Source organism: Manacus candei, unplaced genomic scaffold, assembly GCF_025592945.1.
Source record: "Manacus candei isolate 608988 ecotype Guabito, Panama unplaced genomic scaffold, ASM2559294v1 h1tg000024l, whole genome shotgun sequence".
In the NCBI taxonomy this organism is placed as follows: domain Eukaryota; kingdom Metazoa; phylum Chordata; class Aves; order Passeriformes; family Pipridae; genus Manacus; species Manacus candei.
Window position 1 is genome coordinate 6135727 of NW_026138072.1, and position 15613 is coordinate 6151339.

Genomic DNA, 15613 nt, shown 5'->3' on the forward strand with positions numbered 1-15613 from the left:
ACAAGCACATTCACAACCCTGAAGCAGGCCCAATGATGTGTTTGGTGCAGAACCTTAATTTTTAAGAACTAAGCCATGCAGCCATTGTTCCACCTGCTTAGAAACAGACTTACATTCTTGTAGTTGGTAGAGGGTGAGAGAGAGGACTTACACTACTCAGGTGGCTAAGTGGTGGCTTGTACCAAATATGTGGTACAACAGGTCCACTGTGTGTGAGCGATACCAGGCTAGGGGAGCATTTCACTTAGGAAAGTTATATTAAGATTCTGAAAGAAACTTGAGTTTTAAAATCTGGTTTTAGCCACAGCTCCTTTCATGCTTTTGAAGATCTTTAATTAAAAAGACAACTAGAGATTAACAATGTTTGCTGTTGTTAGAGGCCAATGACTCAACACACTGAAGAAAAGCCCTTGTAAAGGCTCTGCAGCACTGTGCTTTGCAGTAGTCTGTCATACAGCACCGAGAACACAGAATTAAAATTATAACACTTGAAGAGTTATTTTCTAATTTTCTGCTTCTGCTAGCAAACAAGCTGCCAGAGACGAACTCAACGTTAGACTGAACTGATTTGTTCTATAAAAAGCTCCCTAGTAAGCCTCTTGTGACACTACCTGTGCAGCAAACCTGCAGTGGGTGCGCTCCAGCGGATTTTTGCACAATAGGAGAGGAAGGCCTTGACACTTCCTGTTGTGAAACATACTCAGCGGGTGACAGGAAGAGGGTGAGCACGGTAAATCATCATGTCTGAGTTTGGAAGTGGATGGGTGGAGAAAATCAACTGCCTCTTCTGAGGAAGCGCCCCTACACACAAAGAATTGTGGAAGGAGCCCCTTTTCCTTCCAGAGGCAGCAGTGAGTTGATCTCTTACTTACGCGCATTTTCATTTCGTTAGCTACGGTTGTTGACATCATGACACAGCAGATGATAGTCACCAGGATGAAGTAAAGTGCGTACATGAAGCGGGTGCTGGTTGACTGTTTTATCTTTGGGCAGCATTTGCAGCACAAGGAACAAGCAGCAGTACCACAGCAGCAGGCCAACTGGAAAGTAAGACAAAAAAAACACAAGTCAAAAAACCACCAAAGAACTCCAGCTTCAGGTTTCTGTTGCAAAAGTTAGAAAAGGAGGCCGGGAGACTTCTTGTAAAATGCCAGAATTTCCCAAGTTCTCTCCTTCCAGCTGAGCAGCATTTAACTGGAAGCAGACAGTCTTGTTTATGAAAAGTCACTACTTTTAAGCACATCAGTGTCTAGCTTTCTCACATTTGCTAAGGATGAGAGACAGAATTCCTTGTATACTTCAGTTCTTTTCTACTCACAACTGAGAGTCCACCAAGACAAAAACTACAAAGCATACCAAAAAGCATGTATTCAACAAGGAAAAAGGTATGAACAAATCCTGAAAGGAATTTAGCTTGATGCTCATTACTTTCTTGCTGTCAACAGTATCATTAACTTTCAAAGAAGCTGGACTCACCTTCCCTGCCTTCTACTTTTAAAAAAGTGATATATAAAAATATAAATGTAAGCCTTATTTTTATACATTAGGCAGCACTGTCCTTGGCCAGGCCCTTCCTTGCAATAGGCAGCAGCTTCATATGGTTTCTGTGCTTAACCCACCAGCCATGACCACAGGAGGGTTTTTAGACACCAATAGGCAGCCATGAGCAGGGAACCTCACTGCTGCCAACCCAAAGTAGCCTCACCCTGCCGTACTCCCAATTTCAAGGGACTCCCTGTGGCTAGGTATGGTGCCTGGGGCTCGAGCACACCAAGGCTGCTTTTTCCCAGTGTTTCCTGAGCCTCTGGAGGGGCCATGGGAACCTTCAGAGGACCTTCTGCTTTCAGTAAGCAGTTGTACAAGGGGGATTCTTGCCAAGGGACTCAAAATGCACAAGTGCCACCTTTGTGTCATCCAGGCAAACTTCACTGGCTTGTATGTGCCGTCAGGTTCCAAACCACCACATGCTATTTTCCCCCCAGGACACTTTCTCTTCCAGCAACAATGACTTGTCTGATAAGGAGGAGGGGGTTTCATGTGTGTGTTTGCAGACACACATATCTGATATAACTCCACAACCAGACTGACTGATCCAAGAGCCCCAAATTGTTTTGATGAAGTGTCTTTAAAAGACTGACTCCCAGCTTATCATTTCCCTGCCATGACTACCTCTGCAACACTCCAGCTCGGGCTTCCTGCCTTCAGCCCCACAGAAAGGGGGTGGCAGACAGGTCCTTCCCTTGTTCAGCAATGTCTTCAGCTGGCAGAAGACACAAAATGGTGGCAGTCCAACCCTGCTCCCACACTGCTCTTCTCTCACTTCACTGCCGGATAACATGCCAGAGAAGGGGCCTCAAAGCACACAGCTGCTAAAACTGCTGCTGCTGCGAAACAGAAATCCTCCCCAAAACACAAAGCTCCAGCTGTGGGGAATAAACAGCATGGGCTCGTGTTGGCACCAAAGCCAGAAATTAAAAATACTATGTGCAAAAGTACACAGTGCAAGTATGCAGTGCAAGTATGCTTTCAAAATAGAAGGTAGTGGTGGGCTAAATATCAATTTTATTTTTTACATGTATTGAAATTGTTACCTTTTACAGCATCAACACAAGCCTGGGAAATAAGGAAGCTATGTCAAATTACCAATTAAACAAGCAAATGGAATAATAACAATTAAAAACAAATGCATACTAGAAAAGTATAATCCACCCACTTCAGATTTGGGGGGGGGGGGGGAAAGATTAAGACTAAAGGTCCTTTGAACCTGAAAGGATTTGATATCAGTCATATCCAAAGTCTCCACAATGAACTTCAACTGCTGGCCTTACCATAACATCAAAAACTACAGTATAGAAGTAAATGCAGCTTTGGCATTTGTAAAGGGAACAACATTTTCCTACACCAGGTGCTAGAGAGCTGTGTCAGTAATATCTCACCTACATCCAGCAACATGTCTGTTATTCTACTTCTGGGTCCCTGGAGCTGCTACTTAGAACAACAAATGCTTAAATAGAATATATAGTTCATTTATGTACTGTTCCACATTACTTAGACTTTAATGATAGTTTCTAATACTGAGCACATACCCTATAAGTTGCAAATTTTGGTCAAAAATACCAGTGTCTTCATCTTTTTCCAGATGCACCTCTTTAAACAGTCTAAGTAGCCATGGAAACCATAGTAAGTTGGTTACATTATTCAGCCACAGTCCCAAATTTGGTGGTTTGGGTTTTTTTATGATGCTTTTTTTTTCTTTTTCTTTTTTAAACTCTGGTTGTAACTAAATACATTCTAGACTAGGCCAAGATGAATTAGGTGTTATCCAAAAATAAATGAGAACAGTCTCTGTCCCAAAGAGTAAAATGCTGGCCACATCCTACTGACCAAAGAGGTTTCAAAGATGTTATCTTTGGGTGACAGACTTCAAAGCCCCCATATACAAAGAGTTCTCTATTAAAAAGTTGTAGTCAATGTACAGCTAAGTTACACAGATCCTCTGATGCTTTACTGCAGGTATGGCCCATCTCACTTCACCTCTGCCTTTTGACTGCAGCAATGGTCTTGCCCAGGGGCTCAAAATCCACTTCAGCACTTGAAGCACTTTAAGACAGTAACAAATTCTCATGTTAAAAAAAACAGACTGTGAAAAAAAAGCAAGTCATGTCAAATTTTTTACAGATTTAGCTTATCATTACATAAAAACTCCTCCAGTGAATGTGTTCTGCAGAAGCAAGATGCTGTGCAGTTTTTAGGACAGAGACAACCCAAAAAACAATCAAAGGTCTGTAACCACTGCCAGCTGGCAGGCCTTGAAAATCCACGTCCATACAGCTCCTTTGAAGTCCTCTGATCCTCCCAAGACCAGGGTCTTCAAAAGCCCATGCAATGGCATCTGAAAGCCAGGCTTCTCTGTCAGGAGTTTGTCATGCTGCAGCAAGTTCTGGCTTCAAGTCCATCTCGTCCAAAGGCTCCCACAATTCAGGCAACAAGCACAAGCCACCCCAGTTGCCCCTCTATCTTTACATCTCCTCACCAGGTGAACATCACAGTCTGACAATAATTACAAACACTACACAAATATTTATGCTTTCCACAAATCCTTACCACCAGCCAGCCCCCTCACACTAATCTCCCACGACTCCAGGTCTCCACACCATAGACCAGCCACCTGCTTTGTTCAGTGCTACACTTTTGGAGCTCAAGGAAGGTACGGTGCCAGCTTGCCTGAGATCCCAAAACTTTTAATCCTAGTATACTTGAAAACAGACTGCTCCAGGATTTGAAGTGCTGGATGATGGCTGACTTGACTGGTTTCACAACAGCAGCTGTGGAAAGCGGTGTGGGGAATTTTTCTGTTAAAAAATATTCAAAGCACAGTTTCACAGACATTTCTTCTGGTAGCCAGGCTGGCTTAACAGCCCCTACCTCCCCTCTCGTCTGCCAGCCACTCACTCATTCCTACCGCACACCAACACCTCACTAGCCTTGACAGTCCTATCTTGTGGTGGGGGTGACTAAATAAAGCAATCTACTGGCTAAAAAAAAAAAAAAAAAAAAAAAAAGGTAAGGAAAATGAAAAAAAATACATATCAATCCTTTTCAGTTGCTGATACAACAGCAGCAATGGTTCTACTATTTCATGTGAGGGCACAGTGCACGGGCAGGGGAAAAGTACGGGTGAATGTTTTGCAGCTGTCTTGAATGCTTTCACCCTTCTCTGAACAGAAGTTTCAGTGGCATTTTCCTATTGCCTCATTCAATTGGAGTGCAGTGGGTTCATGCCAATGCAGAGGAACTATAACTTTTACATCCACACAGAGAGGAGCAGAAGTAAGCAGACATGTAACACCCCTAGTTCATGCAAACCACTCTTCCAAGTACAGGCAGGCCTGGACATATTGCACACTCCCATCGTCCAACAGCCTGGGGAGAACCTGTGGTTAACAAGAGTTAGACAGTTTAACAAAACAGGGTCAAAGCAGGCTTACCAACTTGCACACAAACTGTTGGTTCCCTACAATGAATACTCCACCAACATACCCTTAACATCTGCCACACACTTTTCTGCAAGCTGTGATCCAATCTGATAAATCAGCGGAACAAGGTATGAAAGTAGTGTCAAGCACATGTAACTGTTCAGATACAAGAGTGAGAAGTAAGTGAACATGCCCTGCCTGCTGCTTTTGTAGAGATAGTGACATTTTAAGAAGGTATTTTCCACATATGTTTCCAAAAAGATCTCAAAGGTCTTAAAAAATACTTTGCTTAATCATTAAAACAAAGTGAAGAGTTTCAGGATCATAGCCCAAAATAGCCTATGGTATTTTTAAATTATACAAACCATTACTTATCACAATAAAGCACTTCCTTTCAGGAGATTTCAGTAGAAATGGTAAAAATCAAAGGGATAAGAGCACAAGGAGGAAAAAACCTTCACACTTTAATGAAATGAAGCAGCTTTTTATTTCTTCCCTCCTAACTGACAACCTGGCCAGAGCATCAGGAAGACTGCATGCCTTCCAGCCTGTCCACAGAGCATAGGAATGTGCCTTGCTGAAGCTTCTTTTCATGGGGGCCTAGAGCAGTTTAGTTTTTCATGCAGTGTTTGACTACTTGACTGCCAGCATTATCTGGGCCATAAGATTTGCAGATAATGCAGTCACTGAGCTGTTAACAGTGTTTATCAAAAACACCCAACCATCTACTCTCACAGCTACCCGCAGCATCCAAGCAGGCTGGACAGGCAAAGCAGCCGGTCCTGCATGAATGATATCCTGAACAGGCTACACATTTGTCATTGCTTGGGCTTCTGCTTTCAGGAAAGACTGTCTAGAATTTTGTTAGTGCACTGGTTCATGAAAACAAGAGACGTCTGATGCCAGGTGTCCCAAGTGTTAGGAGATGGTCTAAGACTATTATTGAAAACCCACTGCTGTTATGCATATGCATTTTCCATAGGCTTCTTCAACCAGTCACATGATTACACAGTGGTTTGTCCCTCAGAAGTAACTAAATTCACCAAAGAGGCCTTATTTTGTCCTTATTTTGTCTGACTTAACCGGCTTTTCACTGCTTCTTATTTAATATTCAGACTCACCATGTGACTTAAGCCAAGAGATTTTGTGACCAACATACCAGTGAATCAACTGATGACCTATTTTAAAGAGCATGTCTCACACTGCAAATTGTGCAAAATTAAAACAGACTTCAGAGAAAAGTCATGCTGGCCCAGATGTTGCCAGAACAATGTTTTTGAGTGAGGGTTTCCTGTCTTGAGGTGAGTTTCCGAAGCAAAGGGCTTGTGCCTTGCACTACAGGGTAGAACTATCATAAGCACCAAGCAGCTCAAAACCTAGGCAATAAAGCAGCATCTAGGACAGGTGGAGGAGGGCTAAAGAGCTAAAATGTGGCTGAGCCACTGCCAGGCACTGGCAGAGCTGAAGTTAAGCTGTAACTGAGAACGATTAGCTTCTGTCTCTGTGCTCAAACATTACTAAGTGGTGACTCAGCTCAGCATTGGAAAATAATGTCACTGCAAAATGTCTACACTCAAGTCTGCCTAACTGCTCTTCTCCTGATAATTTTGGAAAAATCAAGACAATTGTTTGGTCTGACCTGAACCACACAGTGTATCACATCATCCAACTCCTTAGTAGTATAGCTATTTTCCATTAGCATAGACCATCTGGATTTGACAGCAGTATGAGGCAGACTGTCTGTCCCTCTGGTTACTCACATCTGCCACTGAAAACAGAAAAAAACCCCCACCTTCTAATTTGTCTGCTACAGTTCTCCAAGCACTGGTTCTTGATGAGGCTTTTTTCATTGGCTTCAATTACCTCGTCTTTTCTCTCTGCTAATCAACACAAAAATCCAAAACATTTACCCTCTCTCTCATTTGAAGGCTTTAGGACTTCTCCCAGCACCTAAGTTGCCGAGGGTTTTCTTTCTGCATTCCTTCAAATTTGCCCAGTCCCTCCTAAAAAATCGTGTCAGCCTGACTGCAAAGTCCAGCAAGCAACCTCACTCCTCCCCCCCAGCATGCAGCTACACTCCACGCTGTGGGAGCTGCCTGCCCTCCACCCACACCTTGTGCAGACAACCAGCTAGATGGCTGTACTTACAGAGGTATATTTTACACTGGGGTCATGCCGTCTGGGTTACATCACCTTCGACAGGCTGGTGGAACAGCCTCTGCTCCACCAGCCCTTCCATCACACCTGTGTGCTTTTGGGAGCAGTTTTAAATGCACTCTCAGGTCACTGATACAAACAGACCTGAACGTGAAGATTCTTTGCATTGATCCCTTGACATTCTTCACTCAGAGCACACTCCACTGAGTGAGAGGTTCAGCTGTCCATTCCTATAATTTCATATTTCAATTTTCTCATCGGCAGGTAGTTTAAACTAATGTTGCAGTCACTTCTCTCACTTTCACAGCAGAGGAGCTACTAACAGAGCAACCGGAACAGGAAAGACATAGCAGCAAGGGCAAAGTATGACATTTGGGGCCATCGCTTCATACCAAGGGCAGATTTTCTCCAGGTTAGCTCTGACGTTCAAAACTAGGACTCTAGAGGAAGAATAGCACACATAGATACGATGTGGTGCATCACCAGGTACAGAGAACAAAATGCAGGGCAGTAACTGCCTAAGTCCATGTACCATGGCAGTGAAAAAGCAGCTAAATGAAATTTTCATGTGCATTGACTCAAAAGCGTATAGCTGGAACAGCTGCTTCACTTCTGAATGAACAGACAGCTCTGAGCTGTTCCAAAAACATGTTGTGTCTTTAAAAGATGGTTTCAGTGCTGAGTCCAAGAAGACTTTAGGGCAGGGAGTTAAAAAAAAAAAGACATTAACACTTCGTAAAAAGTGACAAAAGCCAATACATTGGTACAAAACATTCACTATTTCTCACTGCATTAAGAACAGTTCCTGTCAAAACTCAGTACCAGAGCGTACATGTCCTTGCATTTTGGATTAGTCCTACTGGACAGAAGGAAGAGCAAAACTCTACATTTTCAGACTGTTAACATTAATATGTTTAAACACTTCAGCACACACCGTCTCTAACTGCTGGAAGATTCAATCGCTAAATGATGATGACATTGCTGGTATGTAAGACTCCCTTCAAAACAGGCACAGACCTGCCTTCCCCACAACATGCCATCACAGACACACATTACAGTGTACCCCACAGCTCTGGCTGGCTCAGTCCCTCACTGCCTCATGCTGTAGCACATGCTGATGCTGAAGCCGATCTCTTGGGTGACCTGAACAAAGCAGCAGGTTAAATTCAGTCAGTTGATCACTGCCTAAAAATCTAGGCAGCTAAGCATTTAACATTACAAAACATATCAGGGCCTGCACACTTAAGAAAGAAATGGAAGCACCATTGAGAAAGAAGTGGAAGCACCATTGACTTCGGTCCTTGAGAAGAACACTGGAAATGACCTAAGGTCCAAGCATATTCACATGGCTAAGCTGAGAACACCATCCAGCATCAGCACATGTTTGGGATCACAGCAGTCACTAACTCCAGATGAGACCTTCAGCTTACACTGTAGTCATAGTTCAGGCTTTCATTCAGTTACTTCCCTGAAATAAGTATGTCTTGCACCCACAACTGTGAGTGCATCCACTGTAATGAAAGTTTCAATTACGGGAAAAAACATATCCTGGAATACCTACACTTGCAAAAATTAAAATAAAAGCAGCAGTTGTATTTAGGTCCTTCTGCAGAAAATAAGCTGGAATGAGAAAGACTATCTTCTACCTCTTATACAGTGACAGGGAAAGGTTTCCAACTGTTTTGCCAGTGGACGAATGTTGGCACAAGAAAGAGAGACCCAACGTTAAAAAACAAGTGCATAAATTTACTATAGTGGAAAATAGCAAAGAATTACAAAAGGATAAGCTTGGCAATGCACCTAATCATTACTACAAGGAGTGTCTACAGTGATTAAGAAAAATACATCACCGGTTACCCTAATACATCACCATCATCATCCAGACCCGCACATCAGCTGGGAACACCCAACCACAGCGAAGGGCTGGAAAACCACTCCCGGTAACTGGGAAATCATATGCAGTGTGTCCACTCGTAGGTGAGGGCTCTATCTTTGCTGTGAAAGGGTCCCGCTTTTAAATTGTTAAACAAACAAGCTCACATCACTTATTTAATGAGGTAAATATCTGGCTCTCTTTTCTCCTTCAGTTTCCCCTAAAGCCTGGCCAGGGCTCAGAGGAAAATCAAGGGAGTCAATTTGGACCAACTACTGTCTACATCCACAGCCTTGACTAGTTTCTAAATACAGAATGATGGATACATTTATATCTTAAATTTGGACCACCTACTGTCAAACAAAGCCAGCTGTCTACTTCCATGGCCTTGACCATGGAAAGACAGATACATTCATATCTCATTAATGAACAGATACAAATCTTCACTAATAAGCGGATACCAATATATCTTACTAACAAGCATACATGTTTACACAGGTGTAGTCTTATCATACTATGTATTTTACTAATGATTGTACAGAATTTTGGCTAATAAGCAGATACGTGGCTAAATAATAACATTAGGTTGGAAGGTCTTGCTTTATGGTGAACTTGCCACTGGCTGCCGCAAGAGAGGAGCCCCAAAGAGAAGATACAAAGTCTCCCTGAAACAACATCTCAGCCTTGGCCATACTGACCACCATAATTGGTCTACTCTGGCCTCCAATCGGGAGGCCTGGAGACACACCATCTATAATGTTGCTGATGCCTTTGAGAAAGCACGCAGGATCACCCTTGAGGAGAAAAGACAACACAGAAAGAATCGTGCCTTGCAGAATATACCACCTAAGGAGTCTTTCTGCTGTGCCTTTTGCAACTGGACATGCCTGTCTGTATTGGCCTTTTTAGCCACCAGCATGCTTGCAACAAACGTGGGTAGAGACCTTCCCAAATCTTCGTTTGCGAAGCCCAGCCATGATGATGATGAGGTTGGAAGGTTCATCTAGAGGTCGACTCTGGCTCAGGGCCTGTTTTCAGGCCTTAGCACTTCACCAACCTAGTGATGCAGTGGCAAATGATACAACAGTTACAGAATCTCACTGTCTTTTGGTCACTTTTCCCTCCCTTTCTGATCACTTTTGAATCCAGCAGCAAATTTTATCCAGCTACGGCAGGCCAATTGGGCCTCAGAGATATGTTCTTATAGTTTCCTTGAAAAGGAGCAAAACTTTTAGCAGAGAAAAATGATCTCTCAACCCTTAGGAAGAAAAAGGCTTAAACATGAGTTCAGTATTTATCAGAAAGGGAATCAACGTGAGGTACCAACCTCAGTGGACAAAGTTGCAGAAAAGCAGGTTTTGCTAATTCAGTTATTCAGGAAACCATTCGTTTAAAGCAGAAACTCCATGTTTCTGCGAACAGGGAAAATAGATCTTCCCCAGTCTGCTTTTCCTAACTGCATTTAAGTGGAGTACACTACAGTATTCTACATCTGACCTCAGACAGCTAGTTTCATCTTCTGTCATGATTAATAATAGCAGTGGCAGGGTGTGGAAATACCCACAGGTAAATACTCAGGTTAAACATACTAAACAAACCCCTCTCACCCAGGAAGACCATTTGCAGAAGGGATGTGTTTTGAGGAGCACCATGTGAAGGAAAGCCAGGAACACCACCATCATCATCCCACAGTACTGCAGCACATCACACTATGCATACTCCCCACAATGCTCCAGCAACCTCAGAGGACACACAAACCTGGATGAGGGTGACAGAACCATCCTTTTCACCATATAATAAAAAAAGGAGACCATGGGGATAGTACTGCAAGCTCCCTTCTCAACATGAAAATGCAAACAGGCAGTGCCAGAGAGGCAGGCAGCCCAGAGGACACAGGGGCCTCCCTCCCTTGTCCCAAAAGCTATGGGCCCCAGAAGTCATGAGGTCAGTCTTATAAATATAGATGTGCCTTTTTTTCCCTCCCTCTTTAAAAAAAAAATCATAATTAGAGGTCTGGGTATAAAATTAAAATCTGATACTCTAACTTGTGGCACATCTCACTGTATTTACTACATGATATGATTTCTAAGTGCAGAAGAGTATTAAGGACATCACTCAAGATTTAACAGATCTACAAAAACAGCTTCATGAGCTTTAATAGTTACCAGTTCTAATTGAAAAATCCATCTTCTTGAACAACCCAGCTACAACATACTGTCCCCCCAAAATGAATGTTAACGATCTCAATTACATTTATTTAACTCTGGAAAAAACATATTCATTGTAATAAAGATTTTCTGCAACAGCTGCTTTCTTTAACCATGATCTCAACTTCATTCTCCTGAGAATAACTACTGAAGAAAAGCCAAATGTAAAATCCTGTTTCCTGTCAATTTAAGCAGATATTTTTATGTAATCAAAAGCATTGTGGAGGCCCAAGCCAAACTGTATTCTCACTGCATTCTCAAAATAGATCTACCAATGAAACAGTAGCAAAAGAAGAAACATTAAGTAAGCTTATTACAGCTCAGAAACCTAAAAATCACAACTGTCTTCAAAACAAGGTTGTACATCGCCCAATAAAAAGCAACTGCAGAAATTAATGTTTATTAATGGCCAAGTTCCTTCAAAGAAAGTTCCCAGGGTCTATTTGGCAATGATATTTTAAATTTGGCAAGATTATTTTAAATAATTTTTGACTGCAAAATCAGCATAACCAAAGTACACTGAAGTCTGGCAGCTTGCTGCTATATCCTTTAACAACAGGAATCTGGGCTCCAAAACCTGAATGCATTTATTCTGACAGGCACCTTCAACTAGATAGATACCACAGTTTGACCCAAAACTGAAAGTACTAACCACTCACTCTCTTCTCTTCATCAGGAAAATTTGCTGGTATACGAATGGAGCAAAAACACATAGCCAAGTCATGTTAACTCACAACAAAACTCTGATATCAGCTACGGACATCCACCTACGATAACTATACTTAAACAGCTCAGAAAGGCAATGCCAAAGTTCTCAGGCAGTTCTAGGAAAGCAGATCCACAGAAAGAGAGAGGCATACACAAGGTGTATAAAGGGCAAAAATAATTCCCACAAAAGATCCTCACACTACAGGATATCAAACCCATTAAACTAGTATATTTTAGAAAAAAAAAGTAGGGACCCAACATCAGTGTTGTTTTTCAGAACTTGGATAAAGTTCTATCTTTTCTCAAGCAATTCTCCTCTGTTTCTAGAGACAGAGTTAACGTCATCTTTAGGGGAACACTGAGGGAGAGGCCAAATTCCTTCTTGATTTTCCAGCTTCATTAACAGTACTCACAAAACACTTGAGAGAGCTTGGTTGAGACAGAAAGAAGAACTTCTATTTCTTTTGGTTTTCTCGTGTATTAATCATGTTAAACAAACATCCCCTCATCAAGGCTGGAATAAATCAAGTAACAAAAGCAAAGACCATTTTTCATTTTTAAAATGTAATACTGCATGCTATTGAAACATAGGTCATGCCGTTTATCACCTTAGCCTATAAAAAGGTTCTCTACACTATGTTTGCTGGTGAAACTCCAGTAATATGCCATATTTACCATAGGTAAGTCTACATCAATAGTAAGTGCTTTTTTTTTTTTAGAATACATCTTCCCAGGGATTTTTGGCACTATGACTGCATCCACTTCAGGGCTTTTGCCTCGTCTGCAACAACATTAAGGAGTTCAGTTTATTTACAGGTTCCAAAGTGACACATCAGTGCCAATAAAACACATTACTACCAGAGATTACTGTGGGGGGTAGGGACAGAGGCTTTAAGAATGTCACAGAGGTCGGGCACAGTAAAGCTATGCCATTCCCCACTGAGCATGACAACAGTTTCATCCTCTTGGTATTAAATTACTTCTCCAGGAGCTACATCAAAAAAAGCAATGAAAACGCAACAGCCGTGAAGTACTGCAGTAACATTACCTACTAACAGCACTTCATTGAGCTGCTCCACAACTTGTTTTCACATGCTGCCAAAATGGATGTGAAACAGCAGGCAGGGAGGCCCCTGCTTCAAGAGGAATATTAGCAAGTAAAGTTACTACTCTCCCCCACAACCACCCAGTGCTGTTTGGAGAGGCATGAGGCAGGTCCCAGAGAACATGCAATTGAAAACAAGCTAAGTACTCCTACCATCCCGCTGAAGATTGAAAGAACCACAGACAGACGACCAAATCTAGCTTGGGATTTCAACCTTCAGGAAAGATATAAGATTCTTTTTTTCCAGGTGGTTCATACAGAACCAAGAGAATAATCAGATGCTGAGGGTGGGCAGGGTGAGCAAAGCAATAGCAATATCAATAGAATTAGGTGTTTAAATATGTAAAACAACAGGAATAAGTTCACTGGTTAGTCTGTTGCAGACAGGCAAAGTGATAATGAGTTTCTATTGAAGAAAAGGAAATTTGGGAAAATGAAGCACAAATAAAGTACCTGGAGAAGATGTTTAACATCACACTAGAGAGACACTGTTAGAAACAGGAGTCCTTCCCTTGAGTGCAGCCAAGGATGAGATGTGGAAAGGGCCTCACAATCACCCATCTCCTCCAAGCCATGGTCCTTTGTCCATGGAACTAATTTAAGCAGGAAAACAGGTGCACTGTGGTAACATATGGAGCACTGAACCCCCACCCCACGGATGCTGACCAGTGTAGGTCCTGCCCTGCCCTCCATCACCACTTGCTGTCATCTCTCACTCCCTCTGCCAGCACCTGAACATGCCGAATCTTTTCACAAGCCAAATTTAAAGGAGTTTGTGAAAGGGTTTGAGGACTGCCAGGAAGCCTGGGGCTAGGAGAGAAGTTAAGATCATTCCAATCCTTATATCATGGGGTTTCATCTCCCCACCACGTGGAACCAGTGACAATTACCCAACCGACTCTCGTAGGTCTAAGCGATCTGTCGCCCCTTTAAGAATTCCTCCTTGCCGTGCAGGGCTTTGGGAAGGTCCCTTTCCATGTCGGCGCCTCCACCCGCATGCCGCTGCCCTGGTGCGGACGCCGGCGAGCCCAGTGGCTCCCGGCTGCCCGCCCACACCTCGGGGGGACGCGCTGCGTCCAGCTTCCCTTCCGAAATACGAGGCGAATTCACCCAGGGAAACAGATGAAACGCCACTTGGAGCACTTGGCGAGCCTGGACGGGCACCCGCGCTCGCAGCCAGGGCTGCTGTTCCCCTCCCGCGCCAATGGCCCCCGGCAGCCCTGCTCGCAGGGTGGCTGCGGGGACCGCCGAGAGCCGCGGCCCGGGGGAAGCGCAGGGACGGACCCCCAGCCCTTCCCCGCCCCGACTCTCTGGGTGAGCGGCCAGCCCTCGGGCCGCGCCGGGCGCTGACCCGGGTCCTCGGGCCGGGCCAGGGTCGCGGAACCCACGGCGGGCCCGCAGCGCCGTTCCCCGCGGGATGCCTGCCCTGGCTGAGCCCCCCGCCCCGCACACCTGCCGGGCTCCCCGCGCCCCCAGCCCCTACCTGGCCGGCGCAGCAGCGGGCGGACATGCTGGCGGTGCGGGGTGACCCAGCTCCCTCGCTGCTCCCGCATGCGGAAGGGGCACGGCTGGGATGTCCTGTCCTGGGCTGGGCTGGGCAGCCGAGCGCGGGGAGCCGCAGGCGGGGCGGCACCGCCTCTGCCCGGCCCGGCTCCGCCGCGCGGCTTCCGCTGTCGTCAGCCCGTGTGCGAGCTCCGCTGCCCCGCTCCCCGGGCCGGCACGGGTGGTGGCAGCGGCGACAGTGAGGTGGGTACCTGCACGGCCACCCTCGGCAGGCTGCCCGGCTCCCAGCGACACTGCCGGGATCACCTGCCTGCTCATATAACACCTGGTTCTGGGTAGCTGGAATTTAATAAATTCAGTGAACGAGGCATTTGAATAGGAGGATCTTAAGAGACCAAGCATCAAATTGAAGTTTAACGCCGTGGTGCACTAACCCCGGATTCGAACTGCTGTGCCGCATCCCACTGCCCGCGCCTGCGTGGAAAAGCCATGTTTCCTCAGTGGACAGCTGGAAGGCTGTGCTTTCTTAACAGGAGCCGAGACCTTTCCCAATGCTTCAGAAACACCTTTTCCAGCATCAGTCGCCTCTAACCATGTGCAGGACTAAGCAGGAGCTTAGGATTTCCCAACGTCCAATGTGACAATAGGAATTTACAAAGCCAAATTCCGATAGGAATTACTATTGCAATGCCACCAATGAAGCAAGGAAGGTCTCCGTGGAAAGACTCCCTCACCTTGTCCACTTTGTGTCCTCTGTGTGTCTAATGCATTCTAAAAGATAACTATTTTAAACTTTGTTTCTAGTCTTAACTGCCCCTACTTAAGGAATTCAGTGCAAGTAAAAGCTATTAACCTGCATATGAGTACATATATATAGATAATTAGCAATTATCCAACGGATGGATTGCAGGATGTAAATCCCCTTCCTCTTTCCTCATGTGTGGAAAGGTGATGCTCTACCAAGTGGATCATATGATGAGTCAGCATTTCACAATTTGGTATGATACTGGGGACCGAAGAGACCAGTTTCCACAGGCGTACAGTTAATAAAAAACAGACAATGCACTTTGTTTTTAATGGTCCT

At 44.3% G+C, this 15613-nt stretch overlaps 1 protein-coding gene across 1 annotated transcript in view; it reads right to left on the reverse strand.

The window, feature by feature from the left end:
- The window catches only part of SERINC5 (serine incorporator 5), a 42812-nt gene extending 27991 nt beyond the window's left edge, over positions 1-14821 (reverse strand). The window contains exons 1-2 of the mRNA XM_051788078.1: positions 14510-14821; positions 873-1040 (exon numbers count right to left, since the gene is read on the reverse strand). Of these exons, the coding sequence (XP_051644038.1) occupies positions 873-1040; positions 14510-14536 (195 nt within the window). The 5' untranslated portion in view covers positions 14537-14821. The remainder of the gene's footprint in view (positions 1-872; positions 1041-14509) is intronic.
- Between the last annotated feature and the right edge of the window lie 792 nt (positions 14822-15613).